The 24870-nt window shown below is 36.4% G+C and overlaps 1 protein-coding gene across 6 annotated transcripts in view; it reads right to left on the reverse strand.

Moving 5' to 3' along the window:
- HDAC9 (histone deacetylase 9) overlaps window positions 1–24870 on the reverse strand; it is a 1025726-nt gene that overhangs the window by 809244 nt on the left and 191612 nt on the right. The window contains exon 1 of one of the 6 annotated variants that reach the window (XM_010835592.1): window positions 7427–8285. The exons of the other annotated variants lie outside the window; for them this stretch is intronic. Within the exon in view, the coding sequence (XP_010833894.1) occupies window positions 7427–7442 (16 nt within the window). The 5' untranslated portion in view covers window positions 7443–8285. Of the gene's footprint in view, window positions 1–7426; window positions 8286–24870 lie in introns of those variants that run through there. 6 annotated transcript variants of the gene reach the window in all.

The raw sequence follows: 24870 nt of genomic DNA on the forward strand, positions 1-24870 counted from the left end.
TCACTGGAAGGAATGATGCTAAAGCTGAAACTCCAGTACTTTGGCCACCTCATGCGAAGAGCTGACTCATTGGAAAAGACTCTGATGCTGGGAGGGATTGGGGGCAGTTGGAGAAGGGGACGACAGAGGATGAGATGGCTGGATGGCATCACCGACTTGATGGACATGAATTTGGGTGAAGTCCTGGAGTTGGTGATGGACAGGGAGGCCTGGCGTGCTGCGATTCATGGGGTCACAAAGAGTCGGACACAACTGAGCTACTGAACTGAACTGAACCATTTTACATTCCCACCAATAGTGCATAAGGATTCCAATCTCTCCACAACACCATCAACCCTTGTTATTTTGTTTCATTTTTAACGTCTATCTAACAGTTGTGAGGTGATGTATCATTGTTTTGATTTGTGTTTTCTTGGTAATTAGCAACAGTGAGCATCTTTCCATATACCCACTAGCCTTTGTATTTCTTCTTTGGAGAAATATCTAAGTCCTTTAAAATCAGATCACTTGGTTTTTTGCTATTGAGTTGTAGGAGGTCCTTATATTTGTTGACTATTTTTTTTTTTTTTTTGAAATTTTTTTTTTTTTTTTTTTTACATTTTACAAATTTACTTTTATTTCTTGTCACATTTCTTTTCTTTCTTTTTTTTTTTAATTTTTTTAATTTCAGGTATGGGAGGGAGGAGGGTTCAGGATGGGGAGCACGTGTATACCTGAAATTAAAAAAATATTTGTTGACTATTAACTCCTTATCAGAGCTTGCAAATATTTTCTCCCATTCCATAAGTTGTCTTTTTACTCTGTTGGCGGTTTTCTTTGCTGTGCAGAAGCTGTTCAGTTTGATGTAGATCCACTTGTCTATTTTTGCTTTTGTTGCCTGTGCTTCTGGTGTCATATCCAAGAAACCATTGCTAAAGGCTAATAATATAAAGCTTTCTCTCTATATTATTTCCTAGGGGCTTTGTGGCTTTAGGTATTATGCTTTAAGTCTTTAATCCATTTTGAGTTGATTTTTGTGTCTGCTGTAAGATAATGGTTTAATTTTATAGACACAAGCATTTAAAAAACTCTAATTTCATATATTTTTAGGTGCATAAATATATCAAACTTTAATTCAAAGTAGAGAAACAATAAACAAAACTTCATAATTGTGTTTATTTTCAGGTGGGTAAAGGGGGTGGGGAGTCACAGAGGAGGATTCATTGATAATGGTCATATTCAATTTTCTAAATTGGTTATGTGTACCTAGTAGTTTATTATATTTATACATACTTCAACACAATTTTAGATATATGAACTATAATATACTGAAAGCCAAAATGTTTCATTTTAAAGAAAGAGATGGGACCTTTTAGGTTTTTTAAAAAATATATCTAATAACTTTCAAGATTACTTTTTAACATTAAAACTTCCGTAATATATACTTTCACATAGGAACTAACTCTACTTAAAGGTTCCGACTCTGATGTAAAAAGTCTTAACATCCATTGGGTGGAGCACTGTCTTCTACTTCTAACCATATAGATAAATTCTGTTAGAAATTAATTCTGCAGAGGCACTTCATACAAATGTGCTTTACTTTTATTGATTCATTTCTTTCTATGAAGTCTCAGGATCAGTATGAAACTCAAAGATCACTTACTATACCAACTTATTGGTATACCATGAAAAACACAGTACGAGATCCCCACTTGTTTGCAAAAAAAACCTTAAAAACTATGATTGCCAACCCCTCAGGGTGGGCATTGACTATTACATCATAGTCGATATGTCAGGTTTCTCAGCCTCTACACTATTGACATTTTTGGCCAAATAATTCTTTGTTTTGTGAGGCGCCCTGTAGGTTGGAGGATATTTAGCAGCATCCTTGGCCTCTTCCCACCAGAAGCTAGTAGCATATTTTGCCCCAAATGTAACATTCAAAAATGTCTCAGACATTGCCAGATATTCCCTCAGTATAAAATTGTCCATAGTTGAGAACCACCTCTGTGAATGACACCCATGAGAGATGCCCTCAGCAACAATACCTAGCCGCCTTGACACTGAAAATACAAATATGAATCAAGTGCAGACTTCAAGCAATTTACACTATAGGGGAGATAAATTCAGACTGGCATAAATAGTTAAATATAATTAAGAATAAATTTATTTACTGCCACTTAGGAGAATAACATGACTTTTAATAACATGACTCTTAAATCTTATGTACTTATTGAATTAGTCAATAGTAAAATTGATTAGCCAACATGTCAAAATGCAATTACATCTTAAAGAAATTAAATATTCAATGTATTGTATATCAATCAGCTCCACATTACTAAATTCCATGATATTTTTTGATAATTTATTAGCTTTTAATTAGCACTGGATATGGGGGCTTCCCTGGTATCTTGGATAGTAAAGAATCTGCCTGCAGTGGGCGAGACCTGGGTTCAATCCCTGGGTTGGGAAGATCCCCAACCCAGAGAGAAGGGAATGGCTATCTACTTTAGTATTCTTGCCTGGAGAATTCCACGGACAGAGGAGCCTGGAAGGCTACAGTCCATGGGGTCACAAAGATTCTAACACAACTGAACAATTTTCACTCATGTGGGTAACAATTCATTCCTCCTGAATATTCTATGCCTCTGGTTTTCTGTTTTGTCTAACTACTATGTATTCATCTCCTTTACTGTCTATTTTTCCTCTGTCTTTTAAATTTTGGAGTTTCCCATGGTTAAGTTCTGAGCCCTCAGCTTTTCTCACTTCTTACCATCTTAGGTGATCATATCTATTTCTATGGCATCACATACCATCTTCATGCCATCAACTGCCTACTTGACATGCTGCCTCGAATCTTTCAAAAGCATTTCAATTGAGATGTCCAAAACTGCTCTTCTTCCAATCGGCCCCACATTCATACATGACAGTTCCCTTGATCCAGCTGCTCATGCCACAGAATTATGATTGCTATTCTCCTCACTCCTACTTTCACATCCCACATCCAATCCTTTATCAAATCCTATTGATTATACTGGATCTCTCAACTCTGTCCACTGGCACTACTTCTTCCAGGCTACCATCATTTCTGGACTAGGCTACTCTAATGGTCTTCTAATTTCTTTTCATGTGTATTAATCTTGTTTCTTGAGAATGTGTTCTCTACTCTGTAACTAATTTAAAAATAGTATTCAGATCATGTTACTTTCCATGTAAACTTTCAATCACTTCTAATTGCACTTAGAATAATATGCAGTCTCCCTACCATGACCTACTGGGCCCTGCACGTTCTGGACTCTTCTGCTTACACTTACAAGCAACTTTCCCTTTTTTACATATTTCAACCATACTGGCCTTAAATCTCTTTCTCAGAGAGGCTACACTCTTTACCACTCTGGCAAATGCAGCTCGCCTGTGATGAAAAGGATCTTTCTGTCATTCAGGCTCATCTTAAAGTGAACCTTTTTTTGAGAGAGGCTTCCCATGATCCTCCAAATTATATTACAACATGTTATATAAATATTTAACATGTATTATAACAAATGATTTATAGGCCACTCCTATGAGCTTGTATCATTTTGCAGGTAAAGAAATCGAGGTTTAGGAAAGTCAGCAAGATACCCCCAAATCAGAGAGTAACAGGATTCGAACCATGACTTTCTTCTCTCTTATCCACACACACAAACTGCCTTCCCTGATGTAGCTGGCCCACGGAAGACAGAAAACATTTTATGAACTATAGCTTCACTCACATCCTACAACTGTGTTTCACCCACTGGTCTATAAACCTTCTGAGGGTAGGAGTTGTGATTATTGTTTTCTGAAACTTCAAGGCAAGTGACACTAAAAAATTGTGACTAAATGACTAAAAGAACAAAAAGGAGAGAACTAATTTCAAGGAAAAGTAACGCTTTAGTTACTTAAGACTTTTAATAAAGCATTTAATCCCCAAACATTGGTGACATAAAAACAGGACAAATGTTAAATGTTAGGATAGACATGGAGAATCTGGGTGCATGGAAGCACTGCTAATCAGTCACCTGGTGGCAGTGACTAAGCCCATCAGAAGTTATGTCAATGCATTCTCTAAGTCTGTGAATGTCTTTCTAAGGGACAGTCAGGGAGTTTGGGATGGACATGTACACTGCTATATTTAAAATGGGTAACCAACAGTGACCTACCATATAGCACATGGAACTCTGCTCAATGTTATGTGGCAGCCTGGATGGGAAGGCAGTTTCAGGGAGAATGGATACATGTGTATGTATGGTTGAGTGCCTTCGCTGTTCACCTGAAACTATCACGATGCTGCTTGTTAATCAGGCTATACCCCAATGCAAAATAATTTTTTTTTTTAAAGAAAAAGAAATTACATTAGTGCATCAAGCTAAATGGCAATTCTGAACCTGTTTTTAACCATAGATGGATATGAAAATTTCCAACCCTGAATTCTACTTTTCTAGCTGTAAATCCTGTGTTCTTATAAGATAAAATAAAGACATTACAGGGAAAACATACACAAACAGTTAATGGAAAGAATGATTTGCAATCACCATTACTAAATTGCATTTTTGCTTTCTCAAAGGCTTAAGAATCCAAGGATGCTTTATAACAATGATGCTTCCCACTTCACTCCCTCCACCACTGGCAGCCTCAACTCCATTTATCCTCTCACTTCTCTGCAAAAAGATGGCAAGATTTCAAATCTCTTCCAATGCTTCTAAAGCAATTATTGGCTAATTCTATCAAGATGACAAAAGTACTGTAGTCAATGAAGGAAAGATAAAAGTAAAGATGAAAGACTGCTGAATGTATCCAATTGCCTGATAAGTCGATCATTCTATATCTGATGTTTTCCTTTTTAGTTTGAAATTCCAGACAGCGTCCCTTTCAGTGAAGGAAATTTTGTTTAAACACTATTACTCCACTGAAGGGAAAAAATATTCTCTCAAGTTGTGAAATTAACCTCTCCCTTCATTCACACGTTTGGTTCTATTTTTACAGTTGTACCAGTAATCTAAAAGAAAAAGCACTGAAAGTTAATTCCAGGTTTCTAAAATGTCTGACTGTGCATGTCCCAGTTCTCTACAGCACCTCCCAGAAGATTCGGCCAACTTCTATTTCTGTAGCGCATCAGTGTTTATCATTTGTTTTACAACAGCACTGCATGTTCTCAAAAATTGACTTAGATGAATTTCACCCATCGTTTACAAAAACTCAAGAGAGACAAATGGCCTTAAAAACAAAATCCACCACTGAGGCATGGTTAATTTACTAAAAGATCATTTCTTTTTTTACCTTCTCAGTTCAATATTTACTTCATTATGGTGGTAACTCCACCCCCAGCCCCAACCCCCACTAGCCTCTGTATTTGTCAAGATTCCTGACAAATTTCCAGCTTACGATTGAGCATTATGAAAATTCACTGTTGGAAAAAGAAAACTTGCTACACAAAAGCTTTTCCATTCAACTTGTTTTAAAGGATTATTGATGACTTTCACTTTCAGGAAAGCTACAATCCAAACTGTGGATGCGTTTTGACTGCACGTGTATAAACAAACTGATTCCTTATGGACAAATGCTCTAAGACTTGATTAAGTCAGACAGAACTGAACAAAATCCTGATTGTCGCCTATTCCCTGGGTAATCAAAGTAAATTTCTTAATCCCTCTGTGCCTCATGTCCCTTATCTCTATTATATATGTTATCTTTGAAAATACCACCCAGCGCATTATCAAGTACATAGTAAATGCTCAGTAAATAGCAGCCATCAGTATCTGTGTGAAGTAAGAGAGTAGGGAAGGTCCTCACCACCCCATTTGTCGCCATTAGACTTTTTCCATCCTCATTACTAATGAAAAATTATCAGGACAACCTGTGGCCCTAGAAGGCAGAGGTAAGCCTGGAGAGCTCTGTCACTGAGAGGAAAAAACAAGAGCCTGGATGTGAGGTGGCCTCCCAGGCCCAGCAGGGCTGCCTAAACCCAACTACAACACACCCCCTTGCAGGGAGTAGAGGAGCCTATGACTCTTCCCTCAGATGGACAACTCCTTGCTCTGTGAGCTTAGACAAATTTCTACTCCCACATCTACAAAGTGAGAGGATGGACAAGACCAGTTCTGACACTCATTTCAGAGACAACTAACTCATGAGTTGGTGTTGAAGGTTTTTCTGGACCCAGGAGCAAGAAAGAGATCTTAGTGGAGACTTTTTCTTAGACTCACATCACAAAATAACCAGGAGAAAAACAATAGTCAGAAGACAACCAAGTATATTCAAACATGTTTGCTTCTTATTTGAATGAATCTCATTCCTACTCAGTTCAGTCAGTTTAGTCGCTCAGCTGTGTCCGACCCTTTGCCACCCCATGGACTGCAGCATGCCAGGCTTCCCTGTCCATCACCAACTCTTGGAGCTTTTAAGCAACTAGTTGTGGGGTACAGCTACTAACCTACATCAAGTACTCTCTGCTCTCAGCAATTTGCAAAGCTTAATAGGCATTGCCTCATTGTCTCCTAACCTGGAAAAATCAGTACTACTATTATCCAATTATCTTCATTTGTCAAGTGAGGGAACTGAGGCATAGAAACGCTGTGAAACTTCCACGAGTACACTGAATTGCAATGGAATCAAAATTTGACCCTAGCCTGGCTCCATAGTCAATGATCTGAACTATTATCCTCTACTCCCACTTCCACTGGTAAAGCAGCCACTGGGAAATTGGTTTGCTTTCTCTGATTCATAACTGAATTTCTACAATAATATTTCTCTAAAAATTACATTACTCAGCTGGTATCAGCCTTTAGGAGATTCTCGGCCCCTTTCATTTAACATTCACAATAGGCACATTTCAAATACTGCAATTCAACCAGACTAAAGTGACACAGAGGTATGGATGGAACTCCGTGGGTTCTGACTTCATAACTCTAAAAGCTATATGAGAGCTGCCCGGGGAATCTATGCACTGTTCACTCTACTTTTGTTTGTGTTTGAGATTCGCCATACTAAAAGTTAAAAGCAATAAACAGTTCAATCACAGAGAAGATAACCTAAGAACTTAAGCTGTTTCAGGATCCAGAAGGACATTTGAGTTCAGTAAGTCAATGCTTCTGCTGACAGTTTTAAAGTCAGGATTTCAAGAACTAAGAGTGCAGGAACTTATTCGTCAAGATTTTTATGAATACAAGAATCCTCCCCTCAGTATATTTTAGTTTTGTCTGTCAAGAACAATAAAAACATCCCCAGAATTGAATCAGTTGCTCACTCAGATGTTTGCTGTTGTTAGAGCTACAGTTGCTGATGGGAAAAGCTTTTGCTTCCCTCCTTGTAAGAAGTTTATCTTTCCACAGTCCACAAATTACTAAAGACTATCTGCATGATCAAACTTTAAAATGTCTGCCCCAATATCCTTTTCACAGTCGTACAGGATTAAAGGAAAGAAACTTACCCGTTCGGTTGTGCATTCCCTCTTTGCCAAAATGTACTGTGGTTTCAAAAACTAGCCCAGTTCTTCTGAACTTTTCTGTATCGGTTATAATATCAAAGAGCCACAAGGAAGGGAAGTGGTTAGTCAACTTGCTAATTTTATCAGTCCCTCCCACTGGTTAAATAGTACCTGATGCTACAGACACAAAATCAGTTTTCTAGCTTACTTCCTTGCTACAGCATGACTTTATAAAAACTGCATAATTCAAGGGGAAAGACAGTGAAGGTATCTCATTCTATCTAGTTCATAGGCATGAGAAAGTTAATGAATGAACATTTTATTAGTATTAATAAGAAGCCTAACAGACTACTAAAACCAGCGATTCAACAAAATGCAGAGCAGGAGGTGGAGATAGAATGTGTGTCAGCTGCACATCTATGCAAACTCCATCAGGCGGGCGGGAAAGGGAGTGATTTTAATGCAATCAGAGGACAAGTGGGAAGTAGCTGGTGTTTCATCTGTTGATAAATTATTCTATCCTGGAATGGAGCCAGTTTACTGGATATAGATACTTTCACAGTGTGGGGCCCTGGCCTGGGTGATTCTCTTCCTCTAGAGTTTAGCAGTTAAAACATAGGATAAAGCAGTAGATATATGCCTATGGATGAGGGAAAATAAAAAGTCCTCTGAGGAAGCTATAAACAGTTTTCCAGGCGAAATATTTGCAGTAAGTGAGCAGAAAATGTAGGACTTTTTTTTTTTTTCCCCAGCATCATTTGTTGAGGAGACATTCTTTTTCCCATTTAATGATCTTGGCACATTAGCCAGAGATCAATTGACATAAGGATTTGTTTTCTTGGCTCTCTATTCTATTCCATTAGTCTGTATGTCTGTTTTTATGCCAGTATCACACTATTTTGTTACTGTAGTCTTTTTTTAAATTTTATTTTATTTTTAAAATTTACAATATTGTATTAGTTTTGCCAAATATCGAAATGAATCCGCCACAGGTATACATGTGTTCCCCATCCTGAACCCTCCTCCCTCCTCCCTCCCCATACCATCCCTCAGGGCCGTCCCAGTGCACCAGCCCCAAGCATCCAGTATCGTGCATTGAACCTGGACTGGCGACTCGTTTCATACATGATATTATACATGTTTCAATGCCATTCTTACTTTTATATGTTGATCCAACTTCAAAAGATTGCAACATATAAAAACACTGTCACCTGAGAATCATCAGAGCCATCACTGGTTCCCACTAACTGTGGGCAAGCAGACTTTCACACTGCAGGGCTTCCCATCTTTCAAGATAAAATAAATAACCAGATTTTTATGTAAATCTTCTTTATCAAATACTGGCAAAACCCTTTCAGATTACATAAAATTTGTGTGCAGGCTGACTTGATCTCTGCCCTAGGTATTAGTTGCTCAATAAAAAATACTGTAATGACATTTACAAAATATGATATATCAAAGATACGATATTCAATATAATGTGCAGGTGACAAGACTTTGATCTCACCTTGTAAAACACAATTATAGATGAATGATATAGAATAGACTCTGGAGTAGCTGCCAATGTGTTAACAGGAATTTTCCATGGATCAGTTCAGTTCAGGTCAGTCGCTCAGTCGTGTCCAACTCTTTGTGACCCCATGAACTGCAGTAAGCCAGGCCTCCCTGTCCATCACCAACGCCCAGAGTCCACCCAAATCCATGTCCATTGTGTCGGTGATGCCATAAAACCATCTCGTTCTCTGTTGTCCCCTTCTCCTCCTATCCTCAATCTTTCCTAGCATCAGGGTCTTTTCAAATGAGTCAGCTCTCCACATCAGGTGGCCAAAGTATTGGAGCTTCAGCTTCAGCTTGAACATCAGTCCCTCCAATGAACACCCAGGACTGATCTCCTTTAGAATGGATTGGTTGGATCTCCTTGCAGTCCAAGGGACTCTCAAGAGTCTTCTCCAACACGACAGTTCAAAAGCACCAATTCTTCTGCACTCAGCTTTCTTTATAGCCCAACTCTCACATCCATACATGACTACTGGAAAAATTATAACCTTGACTAGACAGACTTTGTTGGCAAAGTAACGTCTCTGCTTTTTAACATGCTTTCTAGGTTGGTCATAATTTCCTTCCAAGGAGTAAGCGTCTTTGAATTTCATGGCTGCAATCACTATCCACAGTGATTTTGGAGTCCAGAAAAATAAAGTCAGCCACTGTTTCCACTGTTTCCCCATCTATTTCCCATGAAGTGATGGGACCAGATGCCATGATCTTTGTTTTCTGAATGTTGAGTTTTCAGCTAACTTTTTCACTCTCTTCTTTCACTTTCATCAAGAGGCTCTTTAGTTCCTCTTCACTTTCTGCGGTAAGGGTGGTGTCATCTACAAATCTGAGGTTATTGATATTTCTCCTGGCAATCTTGATTCCAGCTTGTGCTGCATCCAGCCCAGCGTTTCTCATGATGTACTCTGCATGTAAGTTAAATAAGCAGGGTGACAATATACAGCCTTGACGTACTCCTTTTCCTATTTGTAACCAGTCTGTTGTTACGTGTCCATTTCTAACTGTTGCTTCCTGACCTGCATACAGGTTTCTCAAGAGGCAGGTCAGGTGGTCTGGTATTCCCATCTCTTGAAGAATTTTCCACAGTTTGCTGTGATCCACACAGTCAAAGGCTTTGGCATAGTCAATAAAGCAGAAATAGATGTTTTTCTGGAATTCTCTTGCTTTTTCAATGATCCAGCAGATGTTGGCAATTTGATCTGGTTCCTCTGCCTTTTCTAAAACCAGCTTGAATATCTGGAAGTTCATGGTTCACATATTGCTGAAGCCTGGCTTGGAGAATTTTGAGCATTACTTTACTAGCGTGTGAGATGAGTGCAATTGTGTGGTAGTTGAGCATTCTTTGGCATTACTTTGGCATTTCTTTGGGATTGGAATGACAACTGATCTTTTCCAGTCCTGTGGCCACTGCTGAGTTTTCCAAATTTGCTGACACATAGAGTGCAGCACTTTCACAGCATCATCTTTTAGAATTTGAAATAGCTCAACTGGAATTCCATCACCTCCACTAGCTTTGTTTGTAGTGATGCTTCCTAAGGCCTATCTGACTTCACATTTCCATGGATATGGGTTTTTATTTTCTATTTACCATTTTCTAATTTTTCCAAAATGAACATAAGGTTTTATAGTAGGAAATATTTAGTTTTTTTAAAAAAATCAAAGGAAAGTTACTATGAAAAACTCTCTGAAGATATTCAGAGAAGACCAGAGATGAAATAGATTGACAAATGACGAATCTCTCAAATACTCAGTTCTGCTCTGTCTTGAGCATTGGCTAAAGATCAGATGTAAAAATTAAGCTGTCTGCAAATCAGAAGAGGGATGTACCCAAATAATAAGATTCATTACCGTGTGTCTCAGATATATAAGTCGTTACTTTATCTCCTTTATTAGGTAGCCAGAGCTCACATAGGCAGGATTTAAGACTGAATGCATAACACAGAAAGCACTGAAATAACTGTGTGCCAATCCAGGGCTTGAAAAGAGGTAAAAAATAAATTTCCCTATAAGAAATAAAAAAATAAATTTCCCTAAATGGACATGCGTTTGAGCAAGCTCCAGGAGCTGGTGATAACAGGGAGGCCTGGCGTGTTGCAGTCCATGGGGCAGCAAAGAGTCAGACACAACTGAGCAACTGAAATGAACTGAACTGATGAGCTAAATAATAATAAATGTAACCTTTAAAAAGAAGGTCTCTACCAATTTAACTACATTTTCCTATTTACAAAATTAATATTAGAAGCTGAGTCATGTTTGATTTCAATAAAATTATTTTATTAATTTCCTCTAAGGCTTAAGAAACACTTTATGAAATCTCTTTTATAAGCCAGTCTAATCTTTCAGTCTACTGGATTTTTAGATCACATTTTACTTCTTTAAAAACTTATCCCCTTCCCCAAATTAGAAATATTTAATTAGAAATATTTCAAAGCTGATCCTCCTAGGCATCAAGCATGACATCCTGGAAAAACATGTTAACGTCATTTTAAAAATCATACCTAATAATCATACCATTTAAAGTGCACTCTATACACACTAAAAATTCTGCAGTTACTACTGAATTTTTGCAAATTATGAAATGCATCGGTGACTATGTATTAAGTAATTGTTAGAATCATAGTAAAAGGTGTGGAACTGATAATATATTTTGCAGATGTTACCTTATTTTTTGTTAGGGAGTACAGTCCTGCTGCTGCTTACTTTGAAAAGAAATTCATTCTTTCTCCAGTCTTGAGTTCTAGGTTTATTGATGCTTCAGTCCTTAAGTATGTTTTAAGTTTATTCATTTCCATTGTGCAGAATCCAAAGACTATAGAGTTTATGAAATAAATCTTTTCTTTCACTTGTATCTTTCAATTTTGATGACAAAAGCAGATGTTTGCAGGTTTGAAAGCTGCTAGTTCGACATTATTGGGGAATCCAAGGTAAACAAAACAAAATTACCAACTGCCCAGCATAAAAGGAGACATGAAAGACTATTTCATAAGCTGAGTATCACCCAACATATCTTTCTGAGGAAAGTATCCCAAAAGTAGTATCTTTAAAATGCTTTAAGCATTTGATTAAACTTGCTGCTAAAGTGATTATTTTTGGCCAAGATCTTGCTTATTAACATATATCCAAAGAATTTTTACAATTGCCATATGAATACAACATATATAATACTTGCTGAAGAGAAAGGGACACCATCCTGAGGTTTGTTTGTGCATCTGTGTGTCTTCCTCAATAAATTAACATATAGTATTCAACTTCACTAGTAATTAAATAAATGCAAATTGTTAAGGAGTAACATTTTTACCTATCAACTCATGCTAATACAAGACAATTGAGAAGGTCTCTCGTATATTACTGACAGGAGTATAAATTGGTACACCTTTTCTGGGAAAAAAAAAATCACAGTATATCAAGAATCTTTTTTAAAAGTTCATACTTTTTGAGAATGACTCTATTTCTAGGAATCTTTTCTAAAGAAAAGATAATCAAAGATGTAGATTTTGATTTCTGTAAGTAAATGTCTATCCCACTGCTACTTTAAAATCTGAACAACTTTAAACCATCTATATCCTGAATATAAGGGGAATAATCAAGGAAATTATGATATAATTATAGGATAGATTATAATATAACTTCTGTAAGTCATGACATTAAAAATACTTAATGACACTAAAAACATTCATAACACAATGTTGAGCACGGAGAAAAGACACAAAAATATGTATGTATTATTATCCCATAATCTTGGAACACAAATACACACTCCACTCACACCTTCACACTTCACATGCAAAATGTATCACACACATTTGATAGAAAACAGAATTTTTTAAAATGTCCAAAACATGAAAAGGGATTATTTCTGAATGGTATGGTTATAGATAAATTTTATATTCTTTTTATCTCTTTTAAAAGCAAGTTTTCTACTTTGAACACAGGGCAAAAATAAAATTTGATTATTCAAAAATATTTGCAAAAATATTTGTACTTTTAATGAGTGCTAGAATCTTATGTATCACGGTGTCTTTTAATTGATATTTTGAACCAATTTTATCTTGTTGTTACTTTAGCTTTGTGGATTTTTATTTTATTCCTTGACAAAGTGAAGCCCGTCTAGCAACCCAGGATATTTAGGCTGAAATCAGCCCCATGTTAACAAAGAAAAGATTGTCAGCTACTCATCTTTTTAGTTACTTCATAGGCGATCCATTTACTCTTAAAAGTAGACTGCTAAAATTCACATCCAATTTATTGTATAATTAATAGGCAAAATTTTACCTGAGACAACAGCCATACTGAGTACTAGATTTAAATCAAGTGAAAGAGAAAACAATTTATTTTTATTTGGTCTTCATAATACCAGATACTTGAAAGTTTTTTTTTTTTTTTTAACTCATTTAATTATCACAACCATCCTGAGGGTTCAGTATTCTTACATTTATTTTACAGATGAAGAGACTAATTTATCCAAAGACTAGGTAAATAGACTAAGTCCTCATATTTGATAAATGGAGGACCAGAACCGACTACAGATAATTCTGACTATAAAACCAATGTCCAGCACTATATGGAGAGGTTTCTTTTGGAATTCAGATAGTATACCTGTGGTAGTCTTAAAATTACTGACAAAAAACAAAATCTTTGAGGATCATGAATTTAAGGAGATTAAAAATAGGAAATTAACTTTTCTCAAAGATTACATAAGAGCTAACAAAGAATAGGAAAAAGCATACAATTGAATATGTAACTGAGGACATCTTCTCCAAACCAAGTTAGGACACAGATCTAAACATAAGAAACAGGAGTACTATATACATATAAGTGTGTGTGTTTAAACTGACATCTTGCATATTTTTGTAAATACTAAATAAAACTCATAATTATTTTCATTGATTTTAAAGGGGAAAAGTTTTAATTATTTTATAAATGTATTTTATCACAAAATGAAATAATAAAAAATATATGAGGACAAAAGTAAGTACTGTATCATAATCTTATACTGAAAAGCCATTGCTAAGTGGTGACTTCCCAGACTTCTTTCTGTTTATGTACATAAGGATCATAGTAGCACTACAAAAATGAAGTTTGGGTAAACTGGCCAAACTGTATACTTAGTGACACGAGGCAGGGTTTGAACAGCTATCTGTCTAACTCCTCGGTAATGGTTTTTCTACCTCTTTATTTTGCCCCATGCTGTGAAGGGGTAGGCAGAATACTTCACAAACACAGGAACTGAGAGGAGGTTTGTTTTTATTTGTTTTTAATATTTTTCCAAAATTTAAAGTATTAAATTGGTTGATCCTGACATTCACTACTGTTTCCCTTTGAACAAATCATTTAATTCCTAAGGCTGAAGGTTCCCATCAATAAATAATGATAATAAACTCCAAAAGTTCTGGAAAAGTCAATGACTCAGTGACTAAATGGAATGATATCTTAGAACTTAAAAATCTCTGTTTTAGAGCAACACAACATACTTAACACAAAAATTCAGCGATATCCTTTGGAACTGTAAATAAAGAATTAAGATACCATTTGGGCCATGTGTACTGACAACGCATTCTGCAAAGAGGAATGATAATCAGTTCACCAAATTATGGTCAGTTGTTAAAACTTCTGCTACATAAACTTGGTGTTTAACCAACTTTAAAAATAAATCTTACTCACCTTTGATTTACTCTCTCTTTCCTTATATTATTACTAAGCTCTACTATGAAACGTCCCCCTATACATTTTGAAGTGTATTTTGAGTGTTAGTATACCAAGGATCAGAAAAAGGTCACAGGTTTTCACATGCTCTTATTCCTTTTGAAAAGTAGTGCCTAAAAATTATCCAGAATTTCCAATTCTTTCAACTTTAATTCCAAGAGTGAGAAAATTTTATTAATCAAACACTGCTAATGCTATTCACGAGGAGACTGGGCTAGTGAAGACATGCCTTCAACCAGGCAACAAAGAAGAGGGAATGCACAGTCCATTTAGTTATACACTCACTCTGCAATGCAGTTACAAACCCTTGTGCCTTGTGGGATATAAAGGGGTAAGTTCCTCATAAACTAACATACAATCAAGTGAATTGAACTGTTCAAGAAGTTTTCACCAAATGATAATTGCTTTCCCTCCATGGTCCTGGGACCTTGAAATGTCTTGTTTAAGATGAATAATCATGATGTATCACTCTCATCTATTCCTCTAAGAAGTGAAATATTTTCTTTTCTTTTATTTTATTTTATTTTTAAACTTTACATAATTGTATTAGTTTTGCCAAATATCAAAATGAATCCACCACAGGTATACATGTGTTCCCCATCCTGAACCCTCCTCCCTCCTCCCTCCCCATACCATCCCTCTGGGTCGTCCCAGTGCACTAGCCGCAAGCGTGAAATATTTTCATTTCTCAATATTAGAGAGCCTTAGCCACCATTTCAGGATTTTCCTGAGAAATATCCATAACATACCATGAGTCACTAGCTACTGTCTCAGAAATGTTATTAAACACTCTGCCTTTATTTCCTCATTTACAAAAAGTGGGCTTATCATGCCTATTTCATAGAATTTCTGTGAATATTCAGTAAGGTCAATTATATAAACAGCCTTCATACATGGACTCCTCCTTCTCCTCCTAAGTCACTTCAGTCATGTCCGACTCTGTGTGACCCCATAGACAGCAGCCCACCAGGCTTCCCCGTCCCTGGGATTCTCCAGGCAAGAACACTGGAGTGGGTTGCCATTTCCTTCTCCAATGCATGAAAGTGAAAAGTGAAAATGAAGTCGCTCAGTAGTGTCCGACTCTTAGCGACCCCATGGACTACAGCCTACCAGGCTCCTCCATCCATGGATTTTCCAGGCAAGAGTACTGGAGTGGGGTGCCATTGCCTTCTCCACATACATGGGCTAGTACATTGTAAATGGCCAAAATGGAAACCTGCAATTACTATAACTAGACAAAAACAATATTTAAATAGTTTTCTCCTACCCATTCTGAGAGGGATGTTACAATGTCTTTTCATTGTATGTGTATGTTCTTTCAATATTTTTTAAGGTGACTCTAGGCTCATTTGGCCCTTCTTCTAGAGCCTTACTATACAGTTTTTAAAATCCTTTCAGGATCCACAATCCCATTGAATCAGCAATAAAACATGTACTGAGTGAGATTCAGGCAAATAACTATTCAACAGAAGTCCCTTCGATTTTTAATTACTCCTTCTTCCCTCTCCAAGTTCACTGTTATTCTCTGATTTTTAATCTTGAAAGCCAGTCAGGGTACATTATTTATGTTATATTCAATAGGGAGAAAAAGAAGAAAAAGAATTTTATTCAGGACACTAACTCTAACCTTGAAATGTTATTTTCTGAACATTTGTTCTGCTCACTGAGCAAATTTTAGTCTTCAAGTCAGATGTCTAAATACAGTGCTTGAGCTCTGTTTAAGGCTAAAAATATAGACTTTTGTACAAGGTGATGGTTACAAAGGAAGGTGTTTACAATATAGTTCAATAGAAGAAGCTAACTGAACATTAGCTATACAGTTCAGCCAGAAGAATTTCTCATCTCCACTGAAGCTTTGGAGTCAAATTATCCTTTGAAATACATTTTTCTTGAAAAGAAAGTCAATTAAGTAAGAGTTTCCTGAAGTCCTTCACCAGATTCTCAATTTTCTTCACATGAAACTGGAAGTCATGGAAGTCTTTGTCAGCCTCTCTCTCAAATAGAGTACCAATAAAAGCATGCTCCACAAAGAGTAATTCTGAACAAGAAGTATGGTTACAAAGCCCATGAAATATCTTCCTCATCGTAAGAAAAATCTATTAATAGATGTCAATGAATAGTTATGATACTTACTAATAACAGAAAACACAGCCACCATCAGAAAAGTTTATTATCCTTCAAGAAACACATATTATTGCCTGATCCTGTTTCAGACTCACAGACAAAGCTCTATTCCATCTAGAAGTTCATATTTGGTCTTCCTCAGGTATATCTTCCCGAAAGTAAAAGATCAAGAAGATCCCAGATGGGAACAGCAGGATAAAACAAAGCCCTGAAATGGATAATGCTGACACTGTTGTCAAATGTCATGTGAAGTCCACTTAATTTTTAAAATGTTATTCCTTTTCAGAAACTGGAAAAGATAAAATTGGATGAACAAAGGGAGACTAAGATACATAAAATTTTTGATGTGCTTATGAGCAATTACTGCATAAATGAATGAATGAACAGAAATGGTCTTAATGATATTAGAAAATCTCAATAGGTTATTTTATTATCTGAATCCCCTCTTTAAATATTTATTATAAGCAAGTTTCATGAGGCTCACCTGTCTTTTTTAATACTTTAATCTTCAGGTCCTAGAAACATATCTGATAGAGATAGTTCCTTAACAAATATTTGCTGAATGGATGAAAACATTTTCATTTTATTTTTATTTCCCTTCTAATCTTTCAAATATTTTTAAGGGTGATTCACAATTATTCTCCTAAACCTCTGAGAATTCCCCTTTCAACACTCAGAATTCCCCTTTCAACACTAAACAGAGGAGATAAGTGAAAAATGGAAGTCATAATTCCTTAATAAAATTTTCATGCAAGAAATAATATTTGGCCAATTTACACATAGCACATGAATTAAGCCTTTGAGAAAACTAGTTTCTAGGCAACAACTGTCCTTATTAAACGGGTAAAATGCAAACATACACACATATTGGAAATACATTTGGCATCAACTTCATCATGAAGTCACTGGGTAGAAAAGATCAGAGCATGAAAATTTTCCTAATCATTTCTTTTATAATTATAACAATCAGGATTGCCTATACACTTACTTTTTAGTAAGAACATGGGTAAAATTGGTGGTGTGAAATCCAGGCAGGAAGAGAGCAAGACAAAACAACTAACAAAGGAGAGCACAATTTTAAACTCCAAAGAAAGTATATATAGACTGTGTGTGCTAAGTTGCTTCAGTTGTGTCTGATTTGCGAGCCATGGACTAGTGGTCTACCAGGCTCCTCTCTCTGTCCATGCAATTCTCCAGACAAGAATACTGGATGGCTTGTCATGCCTCCTCCAAGGGATCGCCCCTACCCAGGGATCAAACCCATGTCTCTTAAATCTCCTGGACTGGCAGGACGGTTCTTTACCACTAGCCCCACTTTGGGGGGCTCCTTTATCTAGACGACGTTGGATCAAATACCTTTAGGAAAAAATATGCTGTTTTTACATTAACGATTTCCTTTTTTTTTTTGCAATTTAGTTTCACTTTAATGAATGGTGAATTGAGTTTGATACGTGCTTGAGATTGGAGTTCAAAATTTTTCAAATTTATTTCTAAAATGACAAAGTTTACTTTAAAACTCCCAAACTTCCACATCCATGTTTCTCAGTTCCAGAACAGGATAGCCGCTTCCATAGCAGAGGCAGTTCTTGTTATGGTGGTTAAATTTCAATAGGAAAAAAAAAATCATTATTCTTTCTTGAATTACCAAACACCTCTTTCATGCCTTTCAAAGTAACCTTTTAAAACAGCATGCGAAATGTACAAAAGATTATGTCTCTCTATATAAGCACATATTCACAATGTCCTAGGGCATTATTTCAGCAAGGAAAATTTCTGATGTTTCAAAGTTAATTTTTAAAAAAATGCTAAAGAAATAACTGCATCATACAGAATGCAAATACTTCTCTTTTACCATGTTACATTAAAGGCACATCTAAATTTAGACATATGTAGATAAACATTCCAATCCCTGAAAAACCCTAGACCACAGAGGTTCTAGGGAAAAGTCTGTATTATATTAAACATGAGACTCCATTTCCTTGTTTTGAATTATTGGTGCTGCTGTGGCAACAGCACAATAGAGAACTTTGTTGCACTCTCAGCAGAGCTATTTATACTATTTAACCTCTTCACTGGGAGTTCTTCCTCTACCAAGTTCTTCCATTATTTTAATAAAGCAGTCCATTCAAAGTTGTTTTTTTTTTTTCATTGTTGCTAAATGTGAACAAACAAAACTTAGCTTTGAACTCTTTAGGCAAACATTCTGGACATAAATCTAATATCTTGAATTATTTTAAGTAACTGAATACCCATTTCACAGATCACAGAATTCTGAAATAAAAGGATCATTTCCTCAAAGAAGTAACATCTGGATTCTGAATGCTCTGAAAATTTACCAAACTTTCCAGAAATGGGAAATGGCTGATAATTAAAATACCTCAAAGGAGAAATTTTCAAAGAAAATTCAAGGTGATGTTCCTTTGTGATTATAGGATGAAGTCAACACAGTGACATAGACCTGGAATAGGACTAAAGTCAACTAGTTGCATGAAGAGACACATCACAAAATTTTCTTTATTACTTCCCTCTGGACTAGTTAAATTAACCAAGCAAACCGAATTGATCAACTTGGTTTAACATGTGGAACTATATAAAAAGTTTCCTTTTAATTGGTAAATTGGCTAAACATCAAGTTTAATCGAAGTTAAGATGTTTTAAGAAAATCTTTTGAACACAGTAACTCAAATTAATCTTCATATTTGGAAATGACCAAGACATTTGAAAGGAGTTCTTAGGAAAGAAGAAAATGAAGTAGGAAAATTAACCATCAGTGAGTCTGTTTCAATGTCTGAGAAATGTTTGGAGTGAGGGGTGATGTAAGGTAAGATATTAGAAGCAGGCAGAAATGATTAAAATGGAAAAAAGAGGATTATAAATCTTATGTATAAATGATAATTCCACTTCTCCAGTTCCGTCTCTCATCCCCCATACCCACTATTCCAGGTACAAGGCATTTTTCCTTTCTAGCCAATACTTCCCATCTTCTACTCATCGGCACTTGATGTTCTGCTTGTCAGCCCTATCTCCCATCCTTTTTCGCTAGTAAGCTCACATGCATCTTTTTGAATCAGCTATCTTCTCCATCCCCTGCCAACTGTCCCTCACTCACGCAGAGCCTGCAGCTGTTTCTTCAACATTACAGGCCATCATTCCTACTTCTTCCTGAGTACTCACTTCTTATCATCATGAAAGTGTTCTGTCTACTTCTCACACTACACTGGGGACACCTCTAAAGCAGAATTCACAGAAGATTCACTCATTCATCTTTGTACCTCCAATTATTTTAGAATTGTGCTATAATTACTGAATGATTGGGAGTCATGGTATCAAAGTGAATTTAAACTGAGTAATACAAAACTATAATGTTTTCAAAAATTACATGTTTCAAAATGCAAGTTTGCTCATAATCGAATGCAAGAAGAAATTTATTTATTTATTTTTAGGGCCTCAATAACTTTTTAAAAAAATTTTTTATTATTATTATTATTTACTTTACAATATTGCATTGGTTTTGCCATGCATCAACATGCATCCACCATGTGTGTACACGAAAACCGGAAGGGATATAAAAAGAAAAATTTAGGAAAAGAACAAAGAAGCCACTTCTGTTATTGTTTACCATGGCTGCAAACAAACTTAATTATTGAGAAAATATTCTCCAATTAAAATTTATTTTGAAGTGAATATTATAAAAGCTAAAATAATAAGCATTATTTCTAGTTTTATATTTGGCTTGTTTAAAAAAGTAAGTTCAATAAGCTGAGAAACTATTCATGATTTCATTATAAAATGTAATACTACCCAATTTCTATGAAGAAAAATATCATGTATCCTCCCTTATTAAAACCTATGCCCTCTAGAGGTGCTCTGTCAAGCTGAGAAATAGCATGTCAGTAGCATATTATGTCTACTGTAGCATAATATGTTACAGAGACAGATGTCCCTATTCAAAATGCAAATGCAATGATCAATCACAACTCAGAGCATTCCTGAAAACCAAAGTGCCACAGTTAAAACACAATTACAGAAAGACATGCTAAAATAATATCAAGAAGTTGATACAGGATGAATGCACTGCCCAAGAACTGCAAGAGTATTTGCAGAATATGTGTGGATTTTGTGTTTTACTAAGGTTCCATATAAAAATTTTAAATGCATTGTTAGGGGAATTACTGCACCAAGGTCCATACTTGCTATTGGGTGAGCTCTCCTTTGCCTTTTCCTACTTTGCTTGGAGCTATCCATCTGATACACATACCTTGCTGCTGCTGTTGCTAAGTCACTTCGGTCGTGTCCGACTCTGTGTGACCCCACAGACGGCAGCCCACCAGACTCCCCGGTCCCTGGGATTCTCCAGGCAAGAACACTGGATTGGGCTGCCATTTCCTTCTCCAATGCATGAAAGTGAAAAATGAAAGTGAAGTCGCTCAGTCGTGTCCAACTCTTCGCGACCCCATGGACTGCAGCCTACCAGGCTCCTCCGTCCATGGGATTTGCCAGGCAAGAGTACTAGAGTGGGGTGCCATCGCCTTCTCCTTGCCTATCATTAATTCCATTTCTAGTTTCACAAAGAATTTAGGAGAAAAGGAATGATATACCCATCTGAATGCAGAGTTCCAAAGAATAGCAAGGAAAGATAAGAAAGCCTTCCTCAGTGATCAACGCAAAGAAATAGAGGAAGACAATAGAATGCAAAAGACTAGAGATCTCTTCAAGAAAAGTAGAGATACCAAGAAAACATTTCATGCAAAGATGGGCACAATAAAGGACAGAAATGGTATAGACCTAACAGAAGCAGAAAATATTAAGAAGAGGTGGCAAGAATACACAGAACTATAAAAAAGATCTTCATAACCCAGATAACCACAATGGTATGAACAATCACCTAGAGCCAGAAATACGGGAATACAAAGTCAAGTGGGCCTTAGGCAACACTCTATGAACAAAGATAGTGGAGGTGATGGAATTCCAGTTGAGTTATTTCAAATCTTAAAAGATGATGCTGTTAAAGTGCTGCACTCAATACACCAGCAAGTTTGGAAAATTCTTCAGTGACCACAGGACTGGAAAAGGTCATTTTCATTCAAAAGGCAATGTCAAGGAATGCTCAAACTACCGTACAATTGCAATCATCTTACATGATAGCAAAGTAATGCTCAAAATTCTCCAAGCCAGGCTTCAACAGTCCATGAACCAAGAACTTCCAGACGTTCATGCTAGATTTAGAAAAGGCTAAGGAACCAGAGATCAAATTGCCAACATTCACTGTATCATTAAAAAAGCAAGAGAGTTCCAGAAAAACATCTACTTCTGCTTTATTGACTATGCCAAAGCCTTTGACTGTGTGGCTCACAACAAACTGTGGGAAATTCTTCAAGAGATGGGAATACCAGACCACCCTCCCTGCCTCCTGAGAAATCTGTATGCAGATCAAGAAGCAACTATTAGAACCAACATGAAACAACAACTGGTTCCAAATTAGGAAAGGAGCACATCAAAGCTGTATATTGTCATGCTGCTTATTTAATTTACATGCAGAGAACATCATGTGAAATGCTGGGTTGGATGAAGCACAAGCCGGAATCAGGACTGCCAGGAGAAATTTCAATAACCTCAGATATGCAGCTGACACCACCATTATGGCAGAAAGCAAAGAACTAAAGAGCCTTTTGATGAAAGTGAAAAAGGAGAGTGAAAAAGTTGGCTTAAAACTCAACATTCAAAAAACTTAGTATCATGTCATTTGGTCCCTTCACTTCATGGCAAATAGATATGGAAACAGTGAGAGACTTTATTCTGTGGGGCTCCAAAATCAGTGCAGATGGTGACTGCAGCCATGAAATTAAAAGACACTTGCTTCTTGGAAGAAAAGCTATGACCAACCAAGACAGCATATTAAAAAGCAGAGACATTACTTTTCTGACAAAGGTCCGTCTAGTCAAAGCTACTGTCATGTATTGATGTGAGAGTTGGACTATAAAGAAAGCTGAGCACCGAAGAATTGATGCTTTTGAACTATGGTGTTGGAGAAGACCCTTGAGAGTTCCTCAGATTGCAAGGAGATCCAACCAGTTAATCCTAAACGAAATCAGTCATGAATATTCATTGGAAAGACTGATGCTATAACTCCAATACTTTGGCCACCTGATGTAAAGAACTGACTCATTTGAAAAGACCCTGATGCTGGGAAAGATTGAAGGCAGGAGGAGAAGCGGGACAACGGAGGATGAGATGGTTGAATGGCATCACCGACTCGATGGTCATGGGTTTGAGCAAGCTCTGGGAGTCAGTGATGGACAGGGAAGCCTGGTGTGCTGCAGTCCGTGGGGTCGCAAAGAGTTGGACATGATTGAGTGACTGAACTGAATCGAACTCCTAAGCATGCCTTTGATTTTATATGTGTGTTACCCTTAACTATACATAGCAGTTCAAACCTATATTTCAGATTCATCTGTGATTATGTATGCATATATGCACATATATAATATGTCTAGTTCATTCTTTATTAAAGACACCTAACTCCATTCCATGAAAAACCCTCAAAGTATTTATTCAATTTCCTATTGATGGATATATAGACTGATTCTAGTTCTTCATTAATATACACAATGATGAAATAAACATTCCAGTACATGTCTCTTTGTATGAAAAATGAGAAAGTATCTTTTGGGGATTAAACTTCAAAATGGTATTGCCAGGCATTAGAATATATACAACTTTTTATGTATGTATGAATAAATGAGTCTCTTAAGTGGTACTAACTTATCCTCTCCAGTATTACAAAAGTTTATACTGTTCCATATCTTCAGCAACACTTGGTGTTGCAGAACTTTATATTTTGTCAGTCTGATGGGTGAATGAAATTGAACAATATTTATTTTTAATTTGCATTTCCCTGATCGATATTTTAGATTTTAGTGGTCATTTGAACTTCTCTTGATCAGAATTGACAATTCTTATTTGTCCTGTTTTCCACTGGGTTTTCCCTTTCTTTTTGGTACCCTAAGACAGAGGGCCTGAAGAACTACGGACAGAGGTTTGTAACATTCTACAGGAGGCAGTGACAAAACTACTGTCAAGAAAAAGAAATGCAAAAAGGCAAATGGTTGTCTGAGGAAACCTTATAAGTATCTGAGAAAAGAAGCAAAAGGCAAAGGAGAAAGGAAAGATATACCCAACTGAATGCAGAGTTCCAAAGAATACCAAGGAGAGATAAGAAATCAATCTTAGGTGAACAATGCAAAGAAATAGAAGAAAATAACAGAATGGGAAATACTAGAGATATCTTCAAGAAAATTAGAAATACTAAGGGAATATTTCATGCAAAGATGGGCACAATGAAGGACAGAAATGGTAAGGACCTAACAGAAGCTTAAGAGATTAAGAAGAGGTGGCAAGAATACACACACAAAAAAAACCGTACAAAAAAAAGTGTTAATGATAAGGATAACCATGATGGTGCGGTCACTCACATAGAGTCAGACATCCTGGAATGTGAAGTCGGGTGGGCTTTAGCAAGCACTACTGTGAAAAAAGCTAGTGGAGGTGATGGAATTTCAGCTGAGCTATTCCAAATCCTAAAAGATGATTTATTCAATATTATTTTTTCTTTCCTATCCCTTTACACTTCCATGTAAATTTGAGAATTAGATTGCTGAATTCCAGTAAAACTTCTGTTAGAATCTTAATTACAATTTGACCAAACCCATAGCTCAATTTGCAAAGAATTAACAACTTAATAATACTGAGTATTCTAATTCATGAGAACAACATCTCTTTCCATTTAACTGAATCTTCTCAAATGATTTTCATTAAAGATAATTTTAGTACATAAAGATATTTGGTATCTTTTATCACATTTATTCCTGTTTTGCTGTTGTTTAGTCACTAAGTCATCTCTGACTGTATTGCAACTGCATGGACTGTAGCCCAGCAGGCTTCTCTGGGATTTCCCAGGCAAGAATACTGGAATGGGTTGCCACTTCCTTCTCTAGGAAATCTTCCCAATCCTAGGTTTCTTTTATTTTTGTGGCTAACATTAGATGTAGCTTAAATTGTATTTTCTG

This window comes from Bison bison, unplaced genomic scaffold, assembly GCF_000754665.1.
Source record: "Bison bison bison isolate TAMUID 2011002044 unplaced genomic scaffold, Bison_UMD1.0 scf7180017864044, whole genome shotgun sequence".
Lineage (NCBI taxonomy): Eukaryota > Metazoa > Chordata > Mammalia > Artiodactyla > Bovidae > Bison > Bison bison.